We start from the raw sequence: 24887 nt of genomic DNA, 5'->3' as shown, positions 1-24887 counted from the left end.
TTTTTTCCCTGAATGCAGAATTAGGAGACCTTCCCTTGGTAAAGCTGGATTTTTCTTGTAATAAAATTACAGAAATTCCCATTTGTTACAGAAAGTTACGTCACTTACAAGTTATAGTTTTGGATAACAATCCAATGCAGATTCCACCAGCACAGGTTAGTATTAAAGCACACAAGTACAGAAAATTTTTATTAGGATTTTAGAGGAAGCTGTTCTAAGTTATGCCAATCAAGTTTTCTCTTTTTTTAGCTGTATTTCTTGTGTTTCTCCTTTTGGGGTGTTGTGGCTGTAAATGCAGTGCTGCAGATATTTTTTGGGATGCATTCTCAGCAGACATGCTGTGTAATTAAATCTTTTTTTTGTTCCTGTGTTTCCCCACAGATATGTTTAAAGGGCAAAGTGCATATATTTAAATTCCTCAGTATCCAGGCGTGCCTCAGAATAGATAAAAAACCAGATTCCTTGGATCTGCCATCATTAGGCAAACGAATCCCCTCCCAGCCCCTCACAGACAGGTGAGTAGTGGAGGTTTTGAGTATAGAGAACATATATTGAAAAAGATGTTTATTTTCTTATGGAAAGTAAAACTACTGTTTATTTCATTCTTGTGTGGATATTTTGTGTGTTATTTTTCTTAATGTAGCATGGAAGACTTTTATCCCAATAAAAACCATGGACCAGACTCTGGCATTGGAAGTGATAATGGGGATAAAAGGTTGTCCACTACAGAAGTGAGTATTTTTTCACTGTTGAATTTGTAATTTCTGATTTTTTTAGAACTTTTTCCTTCTGTGTTTTATATAATTTGAGAAATACCTCAGTAAGTTGCAGTTAATATTCTTTCAGTATGTGTACAGTTGAGTTTAAACCCTTAGACTGCCATATCAGACACAAATTATATATTTCTTTAACTTTTCTGGTTAAAGTTGATTCTAATTAATATGATATGATGGGAATGTAGGAAATCATATAATAATACCATTTCTATGTCAGTTCTGCACTAAATGTGAGTGTCTTTGCAGCCATCTGATGATGATACAATCAGCCTTCACTCCCAGGTATCAGAATCAACAAGGGAACAGACATTAAGGAATGACAATCATGTAATAGGAAGTAAACTGGATCCACAGAAAGGTAATACCACTTGTGCATTTGTTGTTTTAGGTAACAGAGATACTTTGCTTAGGTAATCTAATGTAAGAAAATGGCACAGAATGACAGGATCATGTGTTGATACTGTATTTTCATCAGTTCAGAAAACAATGTAATAATCACAAGCAGAAAAGGCTTGAGAGAAAGGAGAAAAATTTATTTCTAGCTGAGGAAGGCACAATTTCTATGTTTTATCTTTATCTGACATTTTTCATAAGTCCTTACTTCTCTCAGGAATAACATTTGATCAAGAGAACTGTTTTGATGTCTTTCCTGTTCTTCATAAATCCTCCCTAGACCAAGAGGCGTTTGACTACATTGATCCCAACGCAGAGGAGGGAGCTCTTCCTGAGCAGGGAGAGGCACAGATTGGCACCCTGCTCTCCTATGTCAAGGTACCAGAGACTGACAAAAGAAAAACTGTTCAATAGCCTGGATTTTTTTCTTTTTTTTTCCTGCCTTAATTCAATTCTGACTTTTTTTTCCATTTTGTTGAAGGAACGGGGAAAACATCCTGAGAAACCCCAGAAAATAGAACAAAATGAGGACTGGGCAGATGAAAAAAGGTAAATCTTCTTCATCTTTTTTGAGTTGGTTTTACTAGTAGTGGCAGGGGTGAGAGTGGGGTTTTTTAAGCTCCTTGCATATGGAGGAAGGAGTTCTCATACTGAACAGAGTGTTCCTCCTGGACAGAGCATAAGCTTACAGGAAGCACTGCTTAGTTACTGCCATAATGAGCCATTTCTGTGTCTTGCTTCCCTGAAGCCAAGCAAATCACTGATGTTTAATTTTTCAGACTTCAGAAAGAACAGCTGCTGGCTGAAGATGATGATGAACTCAAAGAAGTGACTGACCTGAGAAAAATAGCAGCTCAGTTGTTGCAGCAAGAACAAAAACACAGGTAGAACAATATTATTAAAATAACTTCTGTTACAATTAATTTATTCTTTAACCTCTCTTATACCCAAAAGCTTTTGACACCTTATTTTGAGAAGAGCTTTGTCCAGCTGCTAAAGAGTGAAGTCACAGACTCTGTCAAGATACCTGTCCTGTGTTTCTTGTCTGAATTACACAACCTCCCTACAGTCTGTTTGTGACTGGTTATTTTTATTCAGATACAAGCTAATCTAGGTTGTACTTCCATCAGTCAATATCCTGTAGACTGAAGGGGAAATTTGTTTTTACATTATTCTGTCAAGTGACAATATCTGTGGATAAAAATAAATAATTTCAGCTGCCTGCCTTTCTCTGCTTCATTATGGGCATCTCAACAGAACAATTCCTGAAGAGGAGCTGTGGAACAAGCAGAAGATTAAAGGAATGTAATAGAACAAGTTAGCCACTGTGTAAAATGAAGAACAGGAAGGAATAGCTGGAGTCACATAGAAATGGCCAGGCTGGTGTAGGAGCAGTTTCTGTTCTGTTCCTTTAACAAGCAGGCAAATGCTGTAAGGTACTTCTAGAGTAAACTCCTCATGTGAAATACACATGAAACCCTCAGAGAAACTGAGATCCCAATACTATGAATTGTAGGGTCTTAAAAATTCACCAGCATTTTATATTAGGTAAATGCAGTAACAGTACTGTGCATGTGTGAAGGATAAAATGGGTTTTGCTTACAACTCCAAGCCCTGCATTCAAGAATTGGTTGTTGTTCACACGGAGGGAAAAATAGGAATGAAATCTTAATGCCAGTGTATTCTCAGTACCTAAAGTATTTCAGATAAGGCCAAGAATGCATCATTTTCTCCTATGAAGGAAGAGAGAATGAGTGTGTTTGATGGTTTTTATGTTGCATGAGGCTCTTGTGTGATTACGTGTTTCCTGCTTATCTAATCATTTGAAATGCCAAGCCACTCCTCTTCTGAAGTAACTGCAGCTTGAATTTTACTCATTATATGTTGTTGTGTCTTAATGCAGTGGTCTTGCTAATTGCTCTGCTTTGTCTTGAATGATGCAGATGTGCAATCTTAATAGTTCTTAAGCTTTATTTCTTAGTTTAGCATTTATATTTTCAAGTTGGCTTATGTATCTTCAGGTACATGAGCTCAAAATCTCCTCTAATAGAAAATTTAGCCCTGATTTTGAATCTGTGGGGTTTTTTACCTGGCAATAAGAATATTATTTAGCATTTAGTCAAGATACTTCTATGCTTATTTGTGGAAAATACAGTCAATCAGTGAACAGGGAAATTGTGAAACAGTGATCAGTCCTCAGGGAAATTAAGCATCACAAAATAACTCCTTACTAATCACGTTTGTTTGTTCAGTGTATGTTTTTGTAATATTATGCAGTCTCCTCTCCTTTTGCTTGCTATGCTAATAACTTCCCTGTGCTCTCCCATCAACCTCTCCTGCTTCCTCCTTCCGTCTGTGGCTTTGGTGTGCATGAAATGTGAATTCAGACGAAGGCCACTGAGCTATAGAAGTTCATTCAGTGAAAAGCTCTTCCAGAGGACCAGGGCGGCAGGACGTGCATCAAGGTATAAAGAGTTCAAGTGTGGACAAAAGAAATGCTCTTGGCCATTTCCTGTACAAACACAGAGTTATAGATTGGCTGAGTTAGCCTAAGAGGTTTTGTTATCAAAAACAGTTTGTAATACATTCTTTGTTCTTTAGGATTAAATATTAATTAAGAAAAATATTTAATTAGGCAATTCTCCAAAGAGCACTTTGAGTCCAAACCTAAAAGCTTTTCTTTAAGTATACAACCTCAGATAGAGTGCCTCATGCAATGTGGTGCTTTCAGTTTTTTGGGGTTTTGTTTGGTTGGTGTTTTTGTGTTGTTTGTTTGATACTTTGGTTTTAAAATTATGATATTCGGAGATAATTTGTTTTGCATTTGACCCATGGTGGAAGTATTCATAATATACAAACCCCACCAGTAACATAAAATTGGAGTATGGTGTAGAGTATACTCAAACATGTAGGTGTTGAATGAAGTGATTTCAGACTTGATTGCCTTATAAATTGAAGCTCTGTAACTTAGTCTGGATACTCCTTGTCTTTTTCAAAAGACAGTAGGGTAGTTTAGATTAATTATTTTCGTTGGTTCCAAATGAGCCTGTTTGAATTTGCATCACAATTAAGTCTGGGTTCTTACCTGGCAGCAGTGATTTCCTAAACTGTCTAAATCCAGAAGACACAGCTTCAGTCACAAAGCAGAGCCAGATGTGAAGTCAGTGGACTGCTCTGGAACAAGTTGGAAGTAAATCATTTTTGTCTCACTGCACAGGATTTCTAGTGTCTTTTTACACTTTAGAGATTCAAGGTAGTACTTGTGCTTGTCTAGACTTGAAGACAGCTAACCTTAAAATAACACTTCCATTTTCACTTCATTTGAATCTGTTAATTATTGTTATGTTTGCACAAAATCTGACAGTATAAGTGGCTGAGAAGAGATTCCACTCTTTAAACCCTGAAATTTGATAAAATATTTTCCAATATCTTTGTTGGTCTTGCCATTGCCTTTCTCTCATCTGGTCAAGCACTTTGGAGTAGATGCTGTGCTTGCATAATATAAAAGTAGAATATATAAATATGTGGTGTTGAGTAATTTAGATTTTGAAAATTGTGTGAGTTTTAGAACCCTTTCAGAGGATTAGTTTGTGTGCTACCTCTGTAACAACAGAATTGGTGAGATTTGTATGAATCATAAGTAGGAAATTAGTTGCAGTTCTAGCTCAGTCAGGACATCAGTATTTGGCCTGATAATTGACCTATACAATAAAGATTTGGGTTTAATGAGTGATGGCATGAATGACAACAATTGCTAAAAATTTGGACCATCAACACCACACTTGAGTGTAACTTCTGAACTCAAACTACTTCTACTTTCATGTTACATACTCTGCTTTGCATTGTATTTCCTGGAAGACAGTAATTAATGTGCCTGCAGTGATTCCCCCTGACCCCCTTTCAGCTGAACAAATTATTTTGCCAATTGTCTGCAATTTGCTAGATTCAGATTAATTTTCTTCACTATTTTCTTTTGTTAAAAGCTTTCAAGTTCATTATTCTGTAGGAAATTGAGATTTCTGTAACTGAGCTTGCAACATGTCAGATACTGAACTTGCTGTTACTTCTCCATCTAAATTCCTCAGTTTTTAAACAGGAGCTTTCAAAAATTACTGGCTTTGTTTTAGAAAGTATAAGAATATATTTTGTTTAAATAATTACAGTTCATTATGAACTCAATCATTAATTATATACATGTTGCACAGAAGTGGTGAAAAGCAGCTGAAAAGTGTATGTATATGTTAGAATTAGCTTCAATAGCTTTTCCTTGTGTTTCATATAATAAGTATAGAAAAGGAATAGCCTGTGTTATATATAATCATTGCATTTACACCACAATGTCAGTTTTAGTGCAGGTGTTGCATCAAACTGAGTCTAATTTTTTTCTTTACTTGTAATTGTTGCTTGCTACAAAGTCCCACTGAATTTCTCATTGCTGTCAGTTGAAGACAAAGCTAGTTGATATGGGGGTTCTCTGTAAAAAGTATTGACTTTAAAATAGCATCTTTATATTCTGGATTGATAACCCAGGCTCTGAATGTTTTTTTGGTTACAGTTTTTTAAGTCTGTAGTATAAATTAATCCTGGAATGCCCTCTCAAAACTTAGTTTCTGAACACAGAATAGAGGAGGCAGATGCTACAGACTGAGTGCAGCAGGCATTTACAGGCTTAACTTTTACAGGCTTTAACTTTTACAGACATTTACAGGTTTACAGGCTTAACTTCTCATAATCCCATTAAAGTGAGGGTCACACAATGAGAGGTTTATACTGCAAATGAGATTACTGAGCTCAAAGTTATCACAGTAATCAGGGAAGTTTGAAAAATCATCAGTCATTTAAAGTAAATGGCTGTGCTGCACTATGTAATGGTAAAGAAATATAAAAAGGGGCTGCTGTTTTACTTTCTTCCATGGAATCCTTGTGTTCTGATTCTTAATACATTCTAGTTCTCAATACAATTCTGTATAAATATGCTTCCATCATATTTCTGCCCATGAATTCAGTGCCAAAGTGTAATATTGCTACTTTCAAGAGTTCAGAATTTTTCACTTTAGTCAAGGTGATGCTTACTTGAACGCATTTAGTTTTAAGTGTTACTGATAATTTTATTTTTAACACTTAAAACATCCATAATAGCTCATATCATTTTTCTGTGTACGCACAAACATGTGGTATGTGTTTGCTCCAGATGAAAGCACCTTTCTGAATCTCTCTAAGTTCAGGCTTTTTTGGCTGTTTACCATTTAGAAAAATGGAATTTCCATTAAATTCTGCATTAAAATTTTTATTTAGTTCTTAGCCTGTGTTTCTCAATTTCCACCTCACGTTTTAACCTTCATTTCCTTTGCACTTGTGATGTTTCTTTCTCATCTGCCCCTCCTGACTGACTTTTTTGTGCTCAGTCTGTCTCTGTCCTTGCTGGTCTGCTTTAGGTTGACTGTCTGTCTTTAATTTTAGGGAACAGTGGGGTCTTTTGTGTTTAGAGCAGCATCACTTTACACAGGTGTGAGATAAGTTGGAATAGTATCTATTTAGGGAGAAAAATAAGAGGAGACTTCATTTTGGTTTGAGTTATCACCAAGTTTTGCTTCCTTAAAATACAGAACTTGAAATACTTCAAGGGCTGGAAAATATACTCTTAATTCAAATGGAAGCAGGAATGGGCCTGGATTTTGTATGTGTACACACACATTCTAGTTTTATGGAAAGTGCCACTTAATGTTCAAAACTTTTTTTATTTAAAGGAAATGTGATGCAGTGAAAGTAACATATTCTAAGAAAATTGTTTCAAATACCTTTGTTTTTTCCTAGGCTTCTTAATCATTCAGTTTCAGTAAACACAAGGAACAGGCCAAAGCAGCCAATGGAATCTGAAAAATGGTATTGATATACTTAAATATGTTACAGCTTTCAATCTTTTATTACTTTCATTTTTGTTCATTGTGTTACTACTGCCATCTTCTGTCATAATGCTTTTAAAAAGCTCATGATGAAATTGAAGCTACAAGAGTAATCTATTCTTGAGCTTCTTTCTTTCAGATAAAAAAAAAATCTGTTCTTCTGGGCATTTAGGAAAGTAGATGTCATAGAGGAACAAATTTGTAGGTTTGATTATGGCAGCAATTAATTTGTTTCAGAGCTCCAGTTCCAGTGTGGAGGTTGTAGCTCCTCCTGCAGGTGATGGTGCTGTGCAGGTGTCTTATCCTGTGTGACACAGGCTGGCACAGGAACTGTGCTTGGGCATCTGCATTTTCCAGTTTTCCTCCTTGGCAATCCTTTTGTGCACTTCAGAGCTGTTGGAAAAGCATTGCTGGGAGCTCAGCCTACAACACTTTTATTGTTTGTGGAGGGTGTGTTACTGAGGAATGCACTGTCTGCAGGAGCTGTACTTAGGCTTTTTCTTTGCATTTAAATCAAGAAAAAAGGCACAACACCCACACACAAAATAAAGCAAAAAAAACCCAAAAAACAAACCAAACAACAACAAGCCCAGAAATCATCAATAATCAGAAATACCCAAAGCCTTGCTTTTAGGGAATTGGGAAATGTGGGGAGAAAAGAGCTGGTGGTGCTGGGTGGCAGTGGGGTGGGAATGGCTCTGTGCAGTTCAGCTGCACCTCAGGGGAGCACCTTGAGCCAGTGCAGCTCCCTCAGTGTGACACAGCCTTTGCTGTCTCCCCTCTCAGTGGCACCTGTGGTTTGCAGAGCTGCCTGCCTCATGTGCTGTGCTTGTGTGACTCCTCCTGCAGCTGTTACCTGGAACCTTCCAGGCCCTGCTCACTTACCACAGCTTCTCTGGGAGCTGCTGTCACCTGTTCAAGTGTGCGCCTCTGCTAGGCTTCTTTATTAGAGGGAAATCCAGGAAGAATTACATTTTCCTTTTCCTCTTTTGTTAATGAAACAGGCAGTTCTGAAACTTAAAAACAAAACAAACTAGATATAATAGATATAATAGAGTCAAAACAAGTTTTATCTGAATAAAGTATTGTAGTATGGAAGACCCATTGTCAAGTTCTATTAAAGGAGAGTGAAATATGATTTCAGATTTTAGTTAAGTGGTCATACTTTGAATCCACATTGTGACATCTTATACAGATGGCAAAAAAATACTGTAGTGCTGTGGAGAAGCCACTTTTTAAGGGTTCACTTTTTTGTTATTTTCAAGTAACTTGTTTTAAAGTACAGAAAAAAGTAGTGTGCTTCATAATACTTTTCATCTTATATTTTAGTGTTTCAACAAATGAAGTGAATTCCTCAGTGTCCCCATACAGCTGGCAGGTAAATATTCAAATGTAAATGTGGTGGCTTTATATTGGAGTGATTTTATTGTTGTTGTTGTTTCCTTGATTTTGTCTCTGTGGCAGAAAACTTTATGCATTTGTATGGTTGTTTATACACATAGTCTTGAAGGTGTCTTAATTGTGGTGGAAAATATGAACTCTTTGGAGATCTTAGGCCTCAATTTGACTTGTTTGTAATGGAGGCCTTTTGTTTTAAAAGCATGTGGTACCAGCTTTAAGGTCTTGAAACTAATGAGGCATAAATTTTACTCTCTTGGGTTTAGTATGTCCTTCCATATAAAGGTATTGCCTCACCATAATGTTCAGTTTGGTTTTTGATGCAGCTTCTGGATGGGTTGAAGTATGAAGTATTTCATTTCCCATACCTCAATGAGAAGCTTGCATGATGTGACAAAATTCCAATTAAACTGTAGAGAGTACCTTATTATTTCAATCTGTTAGTTATCTAGAATTGCTTTAAATGCCCTCATAGTGTTGTAAGAGAAACAGAAATGTTGTGGTACCCTTCAGAAACAGTCCATTCAGATTGTCTACTTTCAATTTTCATATAGTAGGCAGTCATATATATTTATTATTATTTAAGAACCAATCTACTTTAGCTGTCTCCTCAGTATGTATTACATAATACAATACTTTGAAAGAGAGATCTCTCTTCCAGCTTGTTGGGGTGTAGAATCTTTTATGTAGAAACAGCCAACAACTACTGCAACTGTCTTGTTGTAGCCATCCTTTCTCTGTGTGATGAGTACACACAGTGAGAAATTAGATGTGCTGGTGGCTAACCACACTTGAAACTGATATTTCTGGCAGCCTTTGGTGGTTTCCTTACCTACCTACAAAATTGGTCTCAATGCTGAAAAGTGTTACTTTCTGAAGTATTATTTCATAGGTTCTTTTTCTTCTGTGAAATATTTTTTTTCAAATTCTAAAATAGAAGTGGTTTCTACCAGAATCACCATTAAGAGTGTTCAACTTTCAGGTCATAAAGCTAGATTGAGGCAGGCAAGCAATTAACAATTGTAGTTCATAATAATTTGTGCTAATGCACAAGAGAGACGTTTAAATTTTACATAAAAGTATTTCTGACTATTACAGCCACTGGAAAACCAGAAGGATTTGGTGGATGAGCAGCACTGGCCAGAAACACAGCCAGTAATCTGGCAGAATGAAGAAAGAAGGAGAAGTAAACAAATTAGAAAAGAGTATTTCAAGGTAATGGGGGGAGTGAGGGTGGATGACACTTTTTTTTAAATAAGAGTAGAAGAAGCTATAAAACTTAAGTAAAGGTAGATCCTCAAAGGTTGTGATGCTTTTAAATGTGCATGTAACATATAATTTTTTATTTTACTCTTTTGATTAATATAATATATGTATGTATTTAAGATAAATTTGAGAGTGCAGGAAAATCAAGAGGAAAGAAATTGATTGAAGATTTTGTTTATCCTTTAAAGAAAAGACAGTAATTCATTATTGTTTTCTGCCAAAACCGAAAACTAATTTTGTCATTGGTCCTTCACCATCTACTTGGAGGGATTTTTATTTAGCTATTTATGTACTTATTTTTAGTGCAAAGAAAAGATACATTGCCTTTTTTTTGCAGCATGGTTCTAGGAATGATTTATGCCTTTTGGGTCTCATGGCATGAGTTTTCATTTCAGAAGGAATATTTTCAGTGTGCCCTTGCTGCTGTAGTGTGCACCCTCAGTCAGCAGGTGCCAGTGTCTGCTTTGTGCAGAACAGAGGGGAAGTTCTAGCAGCACTGGGAAACATTTGTTTTGGGCTAAGTGGAGAAATAGGAGAGCTCTGAGCAGTGCTAGGTTGAATTAGAATTAAATTTGTCACTTATGAAATTAGTTTCTTGGGTCTTCGCCATCAAACATCTTTGTGAAATGCCAGGGAACTTCAAAGAAATTAAATTCTTTATGAGAACAGAGCATGCCATCCATCTCAGATATATTGTTGTGCTTACAGAAGCTGTTTTGTTTTTTTTTCCTGAAGAGATTATGGAGTTGTATCCTCTTTCCAGGGTTTTCATCCTGAAATTAATTTTTTATGTGGCTTTGGAGGAGAAAGAGAGAGAATCTTCTCAGTAGAGCAGAATTCAGTGGTTTGCCTGGTTAAAGAGCTGTGCTACCACTACAGAAGTGTTGCTCATAACTCAGCAGTCAGTTGTGAGCTCTGTGATGGGAGCAGATGCCTGAAATCACATTACACACAGCTCTAGATGGGTCTCCTAAGTGAATTAAACAGCCTGTAGCAGTAACAAACAACACTGTTTCATGGTTTCATTTGCAAACCAAGGCAATGAGCCACTGAAACAGAGCCTGTTTGCCATGGCAAACTGGGGAAAAAATAGACACCAGTGCTGTTGTGAAAAAGCAGTGACAATACAGTTGTCTCTTGCTTAGCCTGCATTTGTGTCACATCATGAGGAGTAGCCTGGCCGTGTACACCCCACAAACTTGGACTTGTGTAGTGATGGTCTCTTTAATTCAATCTGCATGGGGTTTCTCTGATTTTTACTGCACTTGATCTGTAGACAATGAAATACATTTCTTTTTTTAAATACCACTTTTGTAATTTTTTTCCTTCAATTCCTCCTTCATTTTCTCCACTTTCTGCATAATCAGGGAAGTGGGACAGTGCTGAAGGCAACACACAACAAATCAGCCAGACCTGTGGGTAAAGCATTGTCTTAAATACATAAAAGGATGTGATCAGGCTTTGAAGTTTTAAAGGCAACCTTAATCTTTTTTAATTTAATTTTTTGCAATGTCAGGTCAATCTCCTGAAGTGTAAGCAATCTTAGTCACTTAAAACATATTACAAAAGCAGCTTTCACAGGTTGCATAATGTTTTCTAAGAAATAATGCTGCATGTTAGCAGTTGTTAAGATCTTTTCACTTGGATCAGCTGTCACATGCAGAGTTTACATTATGAAAGTGTTTAGTTTTAAAATGCACTTATCTCTTCAAGTAACGAAGATCTTGTCTCGCCTAGAAATGTCATGTTCTTTTCTGGTTTGTTTCTTTTTGTTCCTTTGTTTCTGTAACATGGCCTTTTTTCTCAGCAGCTTCATTAGTAATAAATAACATCTGAGTGAAAGCAAAGCTTTTAGTTCAAATGGAAACCATGCTTTCATTTTAAAGTAATAATTGTGTGTGTTTTGCAGTACAAGTCTTCCAGAAAGAGTTCAAGTGGAAATGAAAATGATGAGGTGAGATGTAGTAATTGTTGGAAATACTAAGAAATAAATGTATTCTTCTGTCTTTTTTGAACAAATTAACTTTGCATTCCAAAGCTATAGCAGAAATAACTATTATACTCCTTTATTTGAAAAAATGATCATGATTGCCTGCTGGGGAGCAGTAGGATGTTTGCTTGCTTTGGTAATAGCAAAATTAATTCACCTATCAAGCAGAGGTGATGTAAAACTAGTATTTGATGTAAACAGCCAGCAGTGGTTCCTTGCCTTACATATTTTAAATTTAGTTGCTGCCAGTTTGTAGCATACTTGATAAATGTTACATGTCTCATGGATTTCATAATTTCATGTTTCTTGTTAAATCATCATTTTCATTTTTATAATTTCGTCTTTTTGATTTCTTTTAGCAAGACAGTGATAATACTAATGTGTCCCCACAGTCTCCTGTGTCGTCTGAGGTACAAGTTTGTGGGTTTGCTTTTCATTCAACAAACATTTCTTTGTGTTCATTGCTGCCACCAGGTTTTCATGCAGATACAAAGCTGTTCGTTTCCTTTGAAATTACAATTAGAAGTATTTCATCATAAGAAAAATTTAAAAAAGAGACAGAAACTAGAGACAGATATTGCAACTTGTTTTACCTTTGCAACTCTGGTCTCCACTAGAGTTGTTCTTTTTGACTGGTGTGAGGAAATGTGCATTGCTTTGTCTCCATTATCTTTCCTGATGAAAATACTAATGAAACAAAAACAGAATTTGCCATAGTTGATAGGCCTTCCTAGGGAATACTGCTCCTCAGGGCACATAGTCACTGAGAGTTTATGGTTGCAGTTTATGGTTTAGTACTTTATAAATCACCAGGAACCCAAAGGTGGTGACACTTCTTGAGGAGTTTCATCCTTCTCAGTCCTGGGTGTCACCTTTGTGGTGCAACAAAGGGGTGCCTGTGCATGGAGTGTCACTGGGAGAGCACTGCACTGCTTAGCTCCAAGGAAAGCAAATATTATTAACATTTCTTCCTCATGTCAGGGAGAGCAGAATTAAAATATCTCCCAGAATACACAGGAATGAAACAAGGTTATCTCTTGTACATAGCAAGATACCGAGTGCATTCCCTTTTCAGATGGTGAAATGATAAAAACTTGGTCTTCATAGTTGGAAGTAGATATTTCTTAAGAAATGTTTTGATACTAAATATTGGGAGAATATTTGCATCTGCTTACAGCTGGCTTAAACTCTGTTCACAGAATGACTTGCAGTAGTTTGAAATATTTTGAAATACATTTTAGATAATCTGGTGCTGCTTTCCTCTCTCTTTATGACAGTTTTATCTATATGTAGTAGGTTACATTCATTCAATTTATTTTATCTTGTCCTCTTTGAAAGACTTACAGTTAAGCAGGACTTACAGTTATCCTTAGGCAAGAATAATCTAAACAGTATCTTGATGGGAACAAAAGTTCTTTCTTTTAATGAGTGGAAGAAAACTGACTTCATCTCTTTTAACAGGATTATGAAAGGACAGATAGTAACACTCATGGTCCATTTGGTCTCAAACCAAGGTCAGGTAAGCTGCTGTTCTCTAGTGAATTTATTTCCCAGGCTGCAAGAGGCACTAAGCATTGCAGATGTCACAGTACAGCAGTTCACTCCATTTACTTATCACTGCAGAGTACTGGGAAAGCACAGACAGCTGCTTTGGCAAACAAATAATTGGAAGCTCCTCAAGTTGCAGAGTGATTTGTTTGGGATTTTTTGGGGGGGATTGTTTTTTTTAAAGTTTTTTTTTCCACTTCTTTATTTTGTGCATACTTAGTAATTGTCAAAGAACAGAGAAACAATACACAATTGTTCTCGAGGTTTGATGGCTTAAAGGCTTCATACTTGATTAAAAGTAAAACACAATGCAACTACTTCCAAAGCCAGATGGAGATTCTTGAAGAAGTGCAGATGGAGTTGTGTTGTCCCATACTGATAATTCAATACTGAGGTCACTTCAGTCTCCATATTTTCTAATTATCCACTTACACTTAAGTCAGATGATCTCTGCATTTTATTTGAAAGATGTTTCATAGGCAGCATCTTTTCTAGCAGGATGCTTAAATATGTTTGTTCTTAGAAGTGCTGCAGGTTTTTTCCTGTTTTTGTAGTTTTTGTCAGTTATAGATCTTTAGTTTTTGAATGTTTTCAATGTGAATTCTGACTGACTTCCCTCCTGTTTGACAGCTTTCAGCCGTGCCTCACGCCAGGACTACGGTGCAGTGGATCCTGGCTTTACTATGAGGAGGAAAATGGAACATTTAAGGGAAGAGAGGGAACAAATCAGGCAGCTTCGCAGTGTGGGTACCATCATTCACTCCGTGGGTGCAGTGCATTTGCTTTGCTCTGTTCCACAATTTAAGCCTTCATTTTAAAGGCCTCCAATTTGTTGTAAAAGGGCATCTCTATAGTGGTATTTCTTCCTAAGGAATTTCATGTAACAGGCTACACTGGTACTTGTTTGGGTCCAACCAAAATACCAACTGGGAATTAGTTGGGGTTGTTTTCTTTCTAAAAAACAAAGTGAAATGAATTTTTTTCTGAGGTTTTAAATTTTCTAGGAACACAATAAATCTGCTTGTGTTTGCTATTGTTTGACCTGAGATCTGAAGAAAAATTACTACTGTTTTCTAAATGACCAAATGCTTTTTGAGTGTAAAAAGTTGCTGCAACTTTCATAATCCTGAATGGGATCTGCATTTCGGATTTCTGGTAAATTGTTTTTTGTTTTCAAGGCGTTTAGCAGTTAGAGTTGTCTAAATCATAGCTGCTTTGCTTTTCAAGGCAGTGCTGAATTGTGGTATGACTTCTCTGAAGGATGTTTGTTTTCTGGTTCACTTCCTGAGCAGTGAAGTCTTGTTGTTGGGCTGGGAAAAACCATTTTTTGCCATCTCTGTTATGCAACACAACTTTTCCCACAGTTGTGTTCCCTTCTTTTTTTATTCTCATAAAATCTTTTTTTTCCTTCTCATAAAATCCTGTTTGGTTTCAACTCACAGATTCTGCCCACTAAGAACTGATCACATATTCAGCATAACATTTCTGTCCTTAAGTTCTGTGCTTTCCTGTTATGAACAGTGGAGTGTTGTATGGGCTTGAGAGCTGTGTATTCTGGTCATTGTTGGCAGAATGTCTTTCACAGTGTATGTTGTTGTGTCATTTAAAAAAACCCCACAAAATAACATAAAACACAAGAAAAACCCAACAATACAAACAAAAGGAACACAGAGCCTGTAAGGAGAAAAGGATGTTTATACTGAGTAAAGCATGAATTTATTCTGTTTATTTCACTTTAGTATTAAAATGTTCCTTTTAAACATCTACATGCTTTAAAATACCCTGCTTTTAAACTGAAAAGTTATCTAATGTTGAGAGTAACTTCCTTATGGCCTTTTTCCTAGAATCTTGAGTCCAGGTTGAAGGTGATCCTGCCAGATGACATTGGAGCAGCCTTGATGGACGGGGTGGTTCTTTGCCATTTAGCCAATCACATAAGGCCACGTTCTGTTGCCAGCATTCACGTCCCATCGCCAGCAGTGGTAAGGCATCAATCATTTATCTCATTCTTGGTGCATCTTACATGAAAAGAAGCTTTTGAATTTCAATATTAAACATCGTGACTCATGTTTACCACATTGATTTACTACATTACTCACTTTGGTTTTTCTTGGAAGAAGCATTAAGCGAGGCTCAGAAGTTTAGTTTAAGAGCTGTTTTCTTCATACTGAGTCTTCACAGAATGTGTCTTGTGTTTTAGTAACTGTAAGTGAATTAACATCAGAAATATGCACTCCTTCATGAATGTCTGATGAAGATTTTATATCCTGTCTTCACAGCCTAAACTCAGCATGGCAAAGTGCCGAAGAAATGTTGAAAACTTTCTTGATGCTTGTAAAAAATTGGGTGTTCCACAGGTACTCTAATTGCTTTATTGATTCATTAATAACCACAGAAAATGTCAACAAATACTGAGTTTGGGGGGTTAGGGGAGCTTTGTTTAGGGAGCAGTAGTGATTATGACATTGACCAGAGAACTTGAAGATCTGAACAGAAATTCCATTCCTGGGTTATGGGGTAAAGTTGAGGAAGCTACTTTATGGGTTTCTAGTCAGTTCTTAATAGTAAAAATAGCACTAACCTCCTTATAAAATATATTGTCATCTAAACAAAGAAATGGACTTGAGACTTGTTTTGTTATTTGAAAGTCTTGAGTTTAGCAACCATTTTGGCAGGAATTCAGTCTGCCTAGGAAATATCCTACACTTACAGAAGTCTGTAGCCTGAATGATTGACTCTCTTTTTTAGCATGGCTGTAGTTGCAGCCCATTACTTGTGCTTCTGTTGCCCAAGTGTATCCTCTTACTTCCTTTTATGAAGAGAAAAAACCTAAAAAAGAAATAATTTCCTGCATATTATGAGACCAAAAAAGATCCCTTGATATTCTTTAGTGCAAGAAGAAAATTAGTTGATGCATTTAGAAGCTGGTTTACTGCTCTGCCATAGCTTCTGTCTCTTGTGGAGCCACAGGCCATTCAGAAGCTAGAGGTGCTGAGATTTACCAGTGAATTACTTGTAACACCAGCTGGCAGTTGGGAACATTGTCCAGCTTGTGCTGAATTGTGGGACTGAATGATGATTTTCTTGGAGAATGGTTCATTATTGAGTCTATCAGCACTTCTAAGTTATCCCAAGAGAAAGACTGGTAATAAGTTTGCAGAACAGGGGAAGGGAGAAGGCCACTGAGCCAACAGCACCCACCAGCTTGTTTTTCTCTGCTTATGAAAAGAAAGTCCTTTACTTTAAGAGTTTAGCAGTCTTTTATGTATCTTCTGACATTGTCGTAGTTTAACCCTTCAAACAGATCCTAACTATGAAAAGTTTCTGCCCATTCTGTTGCTGGAGAGAACCACAGGGACATTTAAGGCCTAAGGTGTTTTCTCTGCAAGTTTCTTCCTGACATGTGTGTGCCTTCAGAGAATGTGTTTGTTACCTGCCCTGGGGACAAAGGCCAGAACTGGTTAAATGTCCTGTGTTCTTTTGCAGGAGAGACTTTGCTTGCCACATCACATTCTGGAGGAAAGGGGTCTGGTGAAGGTTGGCCTCACAGTCCAAGCTCTGCTTGAGTTGCCTGCATTGAAAGTATCCCAGCTTTCTGCCATGTGACACAACTTGGTGGCAGCTAGACAGCTTCCATTTAAAGCTCTGCTATGGATTGCTCTGAGGCACTGCAGCCTCCTACACAGGAACACCCAAGCCATCAAAAACTAAAACCTGTCCAGATGCTGTAGAGAGCCTTACTTTGGAGCTGTGTGTGAAAACCTTGGAGTCAGTTCACAGTTAAAGGAACATAACTGTTCTTTTTTTTTTCTTTTGTAATTGGATGTACTAAGAGAATGTGGTAGCATCAGGTTCTCTTTCTAGTTAAGTTAAAAGCTGCCATTTAACATCTCAGTGTTAGAGTTAAATGCTGGATTTCTTTTTTTACATTGAAAATGTTGTTTGAATTACTTTTCAAAGTACAAAGCACACCCCCTGTCACTTTATTTTTTTGAGTCAATCATTTGATTTTAAGATAAGTCAAAAATGTAGCGATGGTATGATGGTAAAATATGAGCAACTGATGACTTGTAATCCCCTTTCACTCTCTGAAAGCTTAATATTTGCGTTCTAATATTTGTTTTTTGCACTCCTGATTGTAACTTCGCACTTCTAACATTGCCAGTATTGAGTCTGAGTGTCTGGTGATTACACAGAACAGGATACAGTGAGAAAAGGACACAGTTTATTGAGTTTTTCCAGTCTTCTAGGTTGGTGCCAAATATTTTTTTTCAGTTGTACTGTAGATTGTTTACCTGTGAAGTGCCTGTGTAATTGATAACTCTTAATAGTCTTAAACATTTTTGAAGTTTCTTTGTTTAAAATAGATAAAATGGAAATTTTTTAATATTTTAATAGTTTTTTTGTAAAATCAGTATGTGAAGATTTAAGTAATACTTCACATTTTTGATGTTGGGTGTTTTAAGTTTGTTGCACAATTTAATTGTTGTCTAATAATTAGAAAATACTGTAAATACTTTTTATTTATGCTATTTAATTTGATAATAACCTAATTACTTTTGGTTTATTGTATTGTTGGACAAAAACAAAGTTGTTCTTTCTTTGGGACAAACAAATACACATGATGAATAAGACATGAGGACTAGTGATTCATACAGAGTAATTTAGGACATTTTGATAAAACTGCCAAAATCTCAGGTTTACGCTGTGACGTTCAGGATTTTGTGTAATATTGCTCCTGATCTCACATGACATTTTTACAACAGGAATATCCATAATTTAGCTGGGAAGTATCAGTGTTTATCTTTTTAACAGGGTTTATTGTGTAATTTCCATGCGTGTAGCATTAGCACACAGGTCAGTTTGTACAGATGTCACTGTGCTGAGACATTGGATCCATGGATAAATGTGAAAATGAAACATTTCCACCATGGTGTTCTTTTGGAACTTCTGAGTTCATGTATCTGTTTGCTTCTGAACAAATTCTTGGCGTGTTGAACCATACACAGTTGAGTTCTTCTCCAAACAAGTTACAAATAATTTCATCATTTTTGTAGTAGATCTGTTTGTATTAGTTTGTTCTTCATGAATAGGTAGCTCAATTAAAATAATGTTTTGACTGCCACAGATTTCATATTTCAGGCTAAGTTATTTTCAGTTGAGGGATATGTCTGCCAGGCATGTGACAAGATTTGATTCTGTTCTTTCCAATTGACCAAGACCCTGTGTAAGATAATTCATTAAAAAATGAGAGAGGAGTATTGACTATTGTACTCCAGTCTTATAGGCAATAGCTGACAGGAAAAATAACCTTTTTCTGATCATAACTTTAAAAATACCACTTATTTTTAAATCCATTGAAACAAGTTTATGTACATGTAATAGCTAAAATCCACTATTGTTCATATAGTGTTGTCTTAAAACACAGCTTATGGAGAGGCTGGTGTATAAATTAATTTGCAAAGTCCTAGATATAAATCTTAGGTTAGATAAATGTGTTTAAAGAAACTGGATTGCTTTGACATTTGAAATATTGTATTTCAAATCTATCTCTGATTGGTTCTTGCATCTCTTCTAATGGTTGTTTTAACAACTTCAATCTCTATTTTCATTAATGCCACTATCTGAAAAGTCATGCAAAAACTAAAGAAAAAGTTATAATTCACTAAGCAAAATGCTTGCCTGCTACATTTAAAAAACCAGCCACTCAAAAAGAATTAATCCTTGTCTTTCATTTCACTGTTGTTGCTGCTACCAGAGCAAAGTTCTAGTTCAGTGTTAGCCATGGAAGTGCTAACTATAAATTGTCACTTTGTTATCTGAAAACTGATCTCCACTGCTATTTCATTGTCATATTTTAAAACATTTTCTGATCTTAAGGTAACATTTTTCCTTCTTGAACTAATTTTATTAAATTGTATCACAGTGTAAACATTAAGAATTCCCTTGAAGTAGCATGGCAGCTGCTTACTTCTTGGGGTTTTCCAAACTCCTTAGTAAGTTGAAAACTGGATATGACACTGATGTACTCATTTTAAACTGAAATCTACTAAAACAATTTTTTTTTTAGTACTCTGCAGTTCTTCCCCACAGACTTGCTACCCACAGTCTTGCTTTGCCATTCCTTGGAAATTATTGTGGCTGCCTTCTTGCTTATGGGGAAGGATAATCATGATTCTTCCAAGGCTTCTCTTTTAGCATAGCAAAGATTAAAGCCTTCAAGTACCCTTAAGAGCAGTCTGAGAACAGATCCACTGTGCTTGGATGAATCTTTTTCTCATCTCTAACTGCTTTTACTACTAATTATAATCTAGAGCCTTGCTAACATTGGCTTGTACCACTGTGATTTCTTTAACAGCAATTTCAAAAGTGATACTAAAAAGATTTGAATTTGAAGTTTTTATTTCCAGGAAGCTTGTGGAGATAGTTGTGTCTTATCTGTACAAGAATTTGCATATATACTCTACTCCTTTTTCCCCTTCCTTTTGATTCCCAGCATCTTACTTACTTCTGTTCATTCTCAGATCTAGTGCATTCAGGCTGTTGGTTACTCTGGGCCACTTCCCTTCTTCTCTTGAATTTTTTAAAGAATTTGTACCAGTGATTCCAGAGTCCATGCTCCAAACATTTCCTGTGTTTGAGATACCCATTTTCAGTCTTGTTTAGGATATGATGCCATTACTCAGTACTTGATACAGCTGATAGGGGTAGGTAAAAACAGAGCCTGCTCAGTTCTTGTTGCACTCTTCTTTTTTCACTTAGAACATGAAGAAAAGTCAACATTAAAAGCTTTAGGAAGGTGCATTAAGTTTTCCTAATAAACTTGGCAATAATGTGGCATGGACTGTAAATTACAGAGTGGATCAGCATAGTGACAGGGCTTCTGGCCTTGTGTATGTCCTGTGTTTTATGTCACTGCATGCAGTATGTCACATGTAACTGATCTTTCACTTGAGCAATAATGTCCCACATATGGTGAGGTCTTACAGCAGTGACAGTGAAATAATTGTTGTGAAGTGTGGTGTCTTCCCAGAGAGAGTCTCAGAAATGCTTTTAATCTGTTCTCCAGCACTGCCAATCCACTGGGGCACTGCTGGGGATGCAGAAACCATCCCGACCCCTGATCTGGAGTTAGATTCCAAAATCTAACTATGAGCATAAAATAGGGAGGAGTGGATTTGAAACAATAAACAACTGACATGAATCTATTTTTTTATTTTTCTTTTAATCCTAGGCTTTACTGAAGTCAAGGCAGGTTTTACCCTTGACTTCAGTAGATTCTCACCTTTTTGATTTGTGGAACACCTGAGCTGGAGACCATAGCAAACATGGCTTAAACTTGTTTGACACTAGCAAACTTTAGTGTCAGATTCTTGACTAAAATAGTGATCCCTGGTAAGTCAAATGAAGTTGTCAAATGTTATGTGGATTAATTTGATAAAAAATTTCTGATAAGCCAGACAGTATTTAGATGGTAGGAAAAATTACATTGAAGTGAGGTGGGAAGGTGGTGTTACCTCAATAAAATTGTAGGTGAGGACAACCATTAGGTTTTTACTGCACTAAAAACTTCATTTCAAATACCATATCATTTAGTGGCAGTCTCATCAGATTTTGACATAAATCTGTAGCTAAATCCAAACAAAACTGAAGACATTTATTTTCACTAAAATGGAATTTTTATGTCATGTTCGTACTGAAGAGAAAGACAAAGGTCTGGCTCTTCTTCCCTTTGCTGATTCCTTAAATGTTTATTTGAAAGGCTGATTCCACTGATTTCAACTGAAAACAACCTGTGGGAGTTTTTAGCCCTTCTGCAGATAAGAGATGTGGTTTGGTGTTGGCAAATCAAACATCACTTTTCCCTCACCAAATCAAGCTAATGTCTGTGTTTCTGTTAGAGGATCTCTGCTTGAAAAGCAAAAGTAAATAAGCACAGCGCAAGACACACATTTGGAATTAAGAGAGTGTCATTAAGACCAGCAATGGGAAAGGCAAAGTAGGGTTGTCCAAGCAGAGTGCTCTGATTTCCCAGTGAATCACTCCAGGAAAAGCCTTCAGTCTCAGTAAAGAGGGATGTGTTCTGTGGCTGAGGGCTGAGGATCCTGGAGTGTGTGGAGCTTTCAGTAGAGCTCAGAACAAGCAGGGATTTGCCAGCTTTGTGTTCCCAGAGCCCCTTTGGTGTGGCCAGCTGTGTCCCAGTGCTGCGGGAAGCGTGGCTGATGCTGCAGGGGCACTGCCCATGGGCAGGGGACCTGGCTGGTGCCGCCTGTGCTCCCTGCCTGTGTGCCAGAGAGGCTGTGCAGGACAACTGCTGACAACAACACCTCCCTGCTCCTAAAGAGATGCTGCAACCTGAGCAAAACCACCAGGGGATAATTTGAGAGTAATCATTCATAGTTAGCAATATTTAACTTGCCCCAGCAGTGGGTGATGCCGTTTTTGCTCTGGGATGCTTTTGCTCTGGGAACTGCAGACCTTTTCTGGCTGCAAATGGCACTGTGGCTCTGAAGGGGTTAATGTGTGCACTTCCAGGAGGGAATGCAAACAGAACTGCTGGGTTTGTTCCATATGCCACACACTGGGTCATCTGCCATTCATTTACAGACAGAGAGACAGGTAAACTAACTGTTCTTAATGAGCTATGTTATGGTACAGGTTTGTTTTGGAAAATATGAAGATAAATTTCTCTTTTCCTGTGAAGAAAAATTCTCCTGATCTTCACTGCTTAAATAGAGACTATATGTGATTAATTGAATTTTCGTTTAAACTTGCCACTGCACAGAAGCAGTTCTGGCTCCTGTGTTTGTTACATAAAAAAATTACCTTGGCTTTTGCTAACATACTGTCTTAAAATTGTGGTTATATGAAGTCTTTGTTCCCTCATTAGGTTTGACCATTATTTTTTCAGCATGAGAGGCAAAGGGCAGCAAGATTTCTGCAACTGCGTGGTCAGTTTTAGGGAAGGCACACCAGTTATCATAAAATGACATCTAATCTGTCATCTTTAGTTTAAATTATATATAGCCAATTGCATTTTCAAAAAAGAATTTTCAGAGTGTTTTTTACGTTTTAGAATCTTAATCTTAAAACAAGCGAAAACCGAAAACTTTTTCCATGGCTACTCTAGCATCTTAGGAAATTCTAAAGCAGAAGAACAGCTTGGACTGATAGCAATTAAATTGTTTTGGAAAAGTTTTGATTTTGGCAGTGTTATATTTACAGTTGAACTTGATCCATTTCAAGTCTCTTCCAAACTAAATATCTATTATTGTAAGGCTTCAATGAGACCAGAATTTCCCTCCAGAGTTTTGTGACTCAGTTACTGCACAAAGTCAGTCATTTAAATTAAATTCTTGGCACTAAGGAGGATTTTCTCAGTTCATTCAAAGTTAAGTGAAATAAGGCAAACATAACTTTTTCCATCACAGTTTTATGAAGGCAAACTGTAAAATAGAGAATATTTGGAAATGCCACAGGGATACCTTTTCACTTTGTTTCATTTTAAAATGAGTGAACCAGTGAAATATTTCCAAAATGACTATATTTGTGTAGGGTTTGGTTGTGCCGTGACTGGCACAGGAATTTGCAGTAGCTGTTCAGTATTAATTTGTATTCTGAAGCTGTGCAGGACTGTGCTCTTCACATGGAGCTGCTGATGCAGTTGTGTTTGCTGAAGGGATGTGATACCTGGAGCAAATCCTGAGAGTTCCTGGCAAGGCTGACATTCCCAGGAGGAATACACAGGTGTAGTGAGAAAGGGTAGGTTGGTGGAATACATTGGGGGTAATGTGAATACTTTTTACTATTGTGGAATGTCTAGAACAATGAAAATGTGGTTGCTTTACAGTTATCATTCAGTTGGTATTCAGTTATTTTATTTTGTAATTTGTGGTTATGAAACTCAGAAGATGCCATGTAACCAAATGGTCAACATGTAAATGTGTGCAGGATGTGGCAAAAGTAGTTCTGAGGGCACAGCAGGAGAGTGATTCTTAAAAATAGATGCTCAAATTGTGTATATACTTGCAAAGTTTTTGATAGTGCATTTCAATTGATTTTGCATTTCATGTTCTTGTAAAGTGCATCTTTCATACTTTTGAAGATTGTCTACTTGTACTATACTGTATTAAGCCTTTTTTCAGGATTTCCATTATTGCTGGAGCTTCCAACATACATGTTTCTTTTGAAAGATGTTCTTACTGTTACTTGTTTTTGTAAATAGTGTTTTGTATTAAATTTGCATGGATAAACCCCACATTTCCAAAACCAGTGTACATACGCTGTGTATAAAATACAAACTGTTTCATAATTTTCATGTAGTCAAGTTATTCAATTTGATTTCATTTCAGTTTATATATTTGTAGTAAATAATGAGAATTTGTTGTATGTTCTCTCAAATGTCTGTGTTTTCATTTTGATAGATAAGTGACCTGCTTTATTATGTCAGGAAATACATCCTCTGGCAAACAGAAGGAAAGCTAATTCCTGGTTCAGGGAAGTAGAACACATCCACATATGTATAAGTGTGTTGGGATTTTGGTTTTGATCAACAGTGGTGAGAATACACAAGGATCAAGCTGCCCTCATTTGTAGCAATCTTTATACATTTACACGCTTTGCTGGGAGAACCACCCAATGTCTTCTCACATTTATATTTGGAACAACACAGGTTTTTGAGTCTTGCTAATGATAACCTTAAAGCAGCACAGAAATTCCTCCTGACAGAGGTGATCTGCTTCCCTTCTGTTCCCTGGGCTGGCTCTGGCACTAGCACAGATAATCTGTGTGGTTTGCAGTCATCAATTGCTTGATCCAGCCCCAGGGAAACTGAACTGCCAGGTTTTGGAGCTGCAGTTGAGTTGGGTTATTCAAATGTAGGTTAACAGAGTGTTTTATAGGGCCAAATTTATTTTACCTTCATTTCTTTTAGATTATTTAAAGATGTAGTCAATTTTATTATTCGACCTGAATATTGAAAATAAATACTCTGTTTTGAGAGATGTTTTTCCCTGTGAGACCTTATTCTGCACCTGCACGCACCCAGCTGCTCTTTGTTTCCTTATGAGGCACACTGGGGACAGTAAAGCAGAAACTGAGGAGCAGCATTCCAAAGAAAGTGAGCACCATTCCTTGACAAAAGCATTTCAGCAGCTGGAACTTTTTTTTGCAGTTGCCAGTGATGGATTTATAGTTGAAATATTCTGAGTCTGTTGTTTAGTTTTCAGCTCTGAAGAAAACTTTCCTCTTATAAAAAGGACATTCAAGGGCAACGATGCCAGGTTCAAAAGCCTCTGTTCCGAGCTGAACTCCGCAGAGTTCAGGTCTGAGGAGGAGCAGCTGAGGGAGCTGGAGGGGCTCAGCCTGGAGGAGAGGAGGCTCAAGGGGACACCACCACCCTCTGTAGCTCCTTCAGGAGGTGGAGCCCGCTGGGGGTTGGTCTCTTCCCCCGGGTAACAAGTGACAGGATGAGAGGAAACGGCCTCAAGCTGTGTCAGGGGAGGGTTCGATTGAATATTGGGAAAAATTTCTTCTCTGAAAGGTGGTCAGGCATTGGAACAGTGCCCAGTGGAATCACCATACCTGGAAGTGGGCAAGAGCTCTGTGGATGTG

The 24887-nt window shown here is 37.1% G+C and overlaps 1 protein-coding gene across 6 annotated transcripts in view; it reads left to right on the top strand.

Annotated features, from left to right (window-relative positions):
• The window catches only part of LRCH2 (leucine rich repeats and calponin homology domain containing 2), a 40439-nt gene extending 16164 nt beyond the window's left edge, over positions 1 to 24275 (top strand). The window contains exons 5-22 of one of the 6 annotated variants that reach the window (XM_064713223.1): positions 19 to 155; positions 382 to 515; positions 644 to 731; positions 1023 to 1134; positions 1450 to 1547; positions 1651 to 1718; positions 1949 to 2053; positions 3557 to 3634; positions 6984 to 7052; positions 8402 to 8450; positions 9569 to 9685; positions 11646 to 11690; positions 12086 to 12136; positions 13188 to 13245; positions 13905 to 14017; positions 15119 to 15256; positions 15554 to 15631; positions 16761 to 24275. In XM_064713223.1, the coding sequence (XP_064569293.1) occupies positions 19 to 155; positions 382 to 515; positions 644 to 731; positions 1023 to 1134; positions 1450 to 1547; positions 1651 to 1718; positions 1949 to 2053; positions 3557 to 3634; positions 6984 to 7052; positions 8402 to 8450; positions 9569 to 9685; positions 11646 to 11690; positions 12086 to 12136; positions 13188 to 13245; positions 13905 to 14017; positions 15119 to 15256; positions 15554 to 15631; positions 16761 to 16880 (1658 nt within the window). In that variant the 3' untranslated portion in view covers positions 16881 to 24275. The remainder of the gene's footprint in view (positions 1 to 18; positions 156 to 381; positions 516 to 643; positions 732 to 1022; positions 1135 to 1449; positions 1548 to 1650; positions 1719 to 1948; positions 2054 to 3556; positions 3635 to 6983; positions 7053 to 8401; positions 8451 to 9568; positions 9686 to 11645; positions 11691 to 12085; positions 12137 to 13187; positions 13246 to 13904; positions 14018 to 15118; positions 15257 to 15553; positions 15632 to 16760) is intronic. The other 5 variants (XM_064713227.1, XM_064713225.1, XM_064713224.1 and 2 more) reach the window with 5 other exon arrangements.
• The last annotated feature ends 612 nt before the right edge of the window (positions 24276 to 24887 follow it).

The sequence above is a fragment of the Zonotrichia leucophrys genome, chromosome 4A, assembly GCF_028769735.1.
Source record: "Zonotrichia leucophrys gambelii isolate GWCS_2022_RI chromosome 4A, RI_Zleu_2.0, whole genome shotgun sequence".
NCBI classification, from domain to species: domain Eukaryota; kingdom Metazoa; phylum Chordata; class Aves; order Passeriformes; family Passerellidae; genus Zonotrichia; species Zonotrichia leucophrys.
This window is presented reverse-complemented; position numbering and strand designations above follow the sequence as displayed.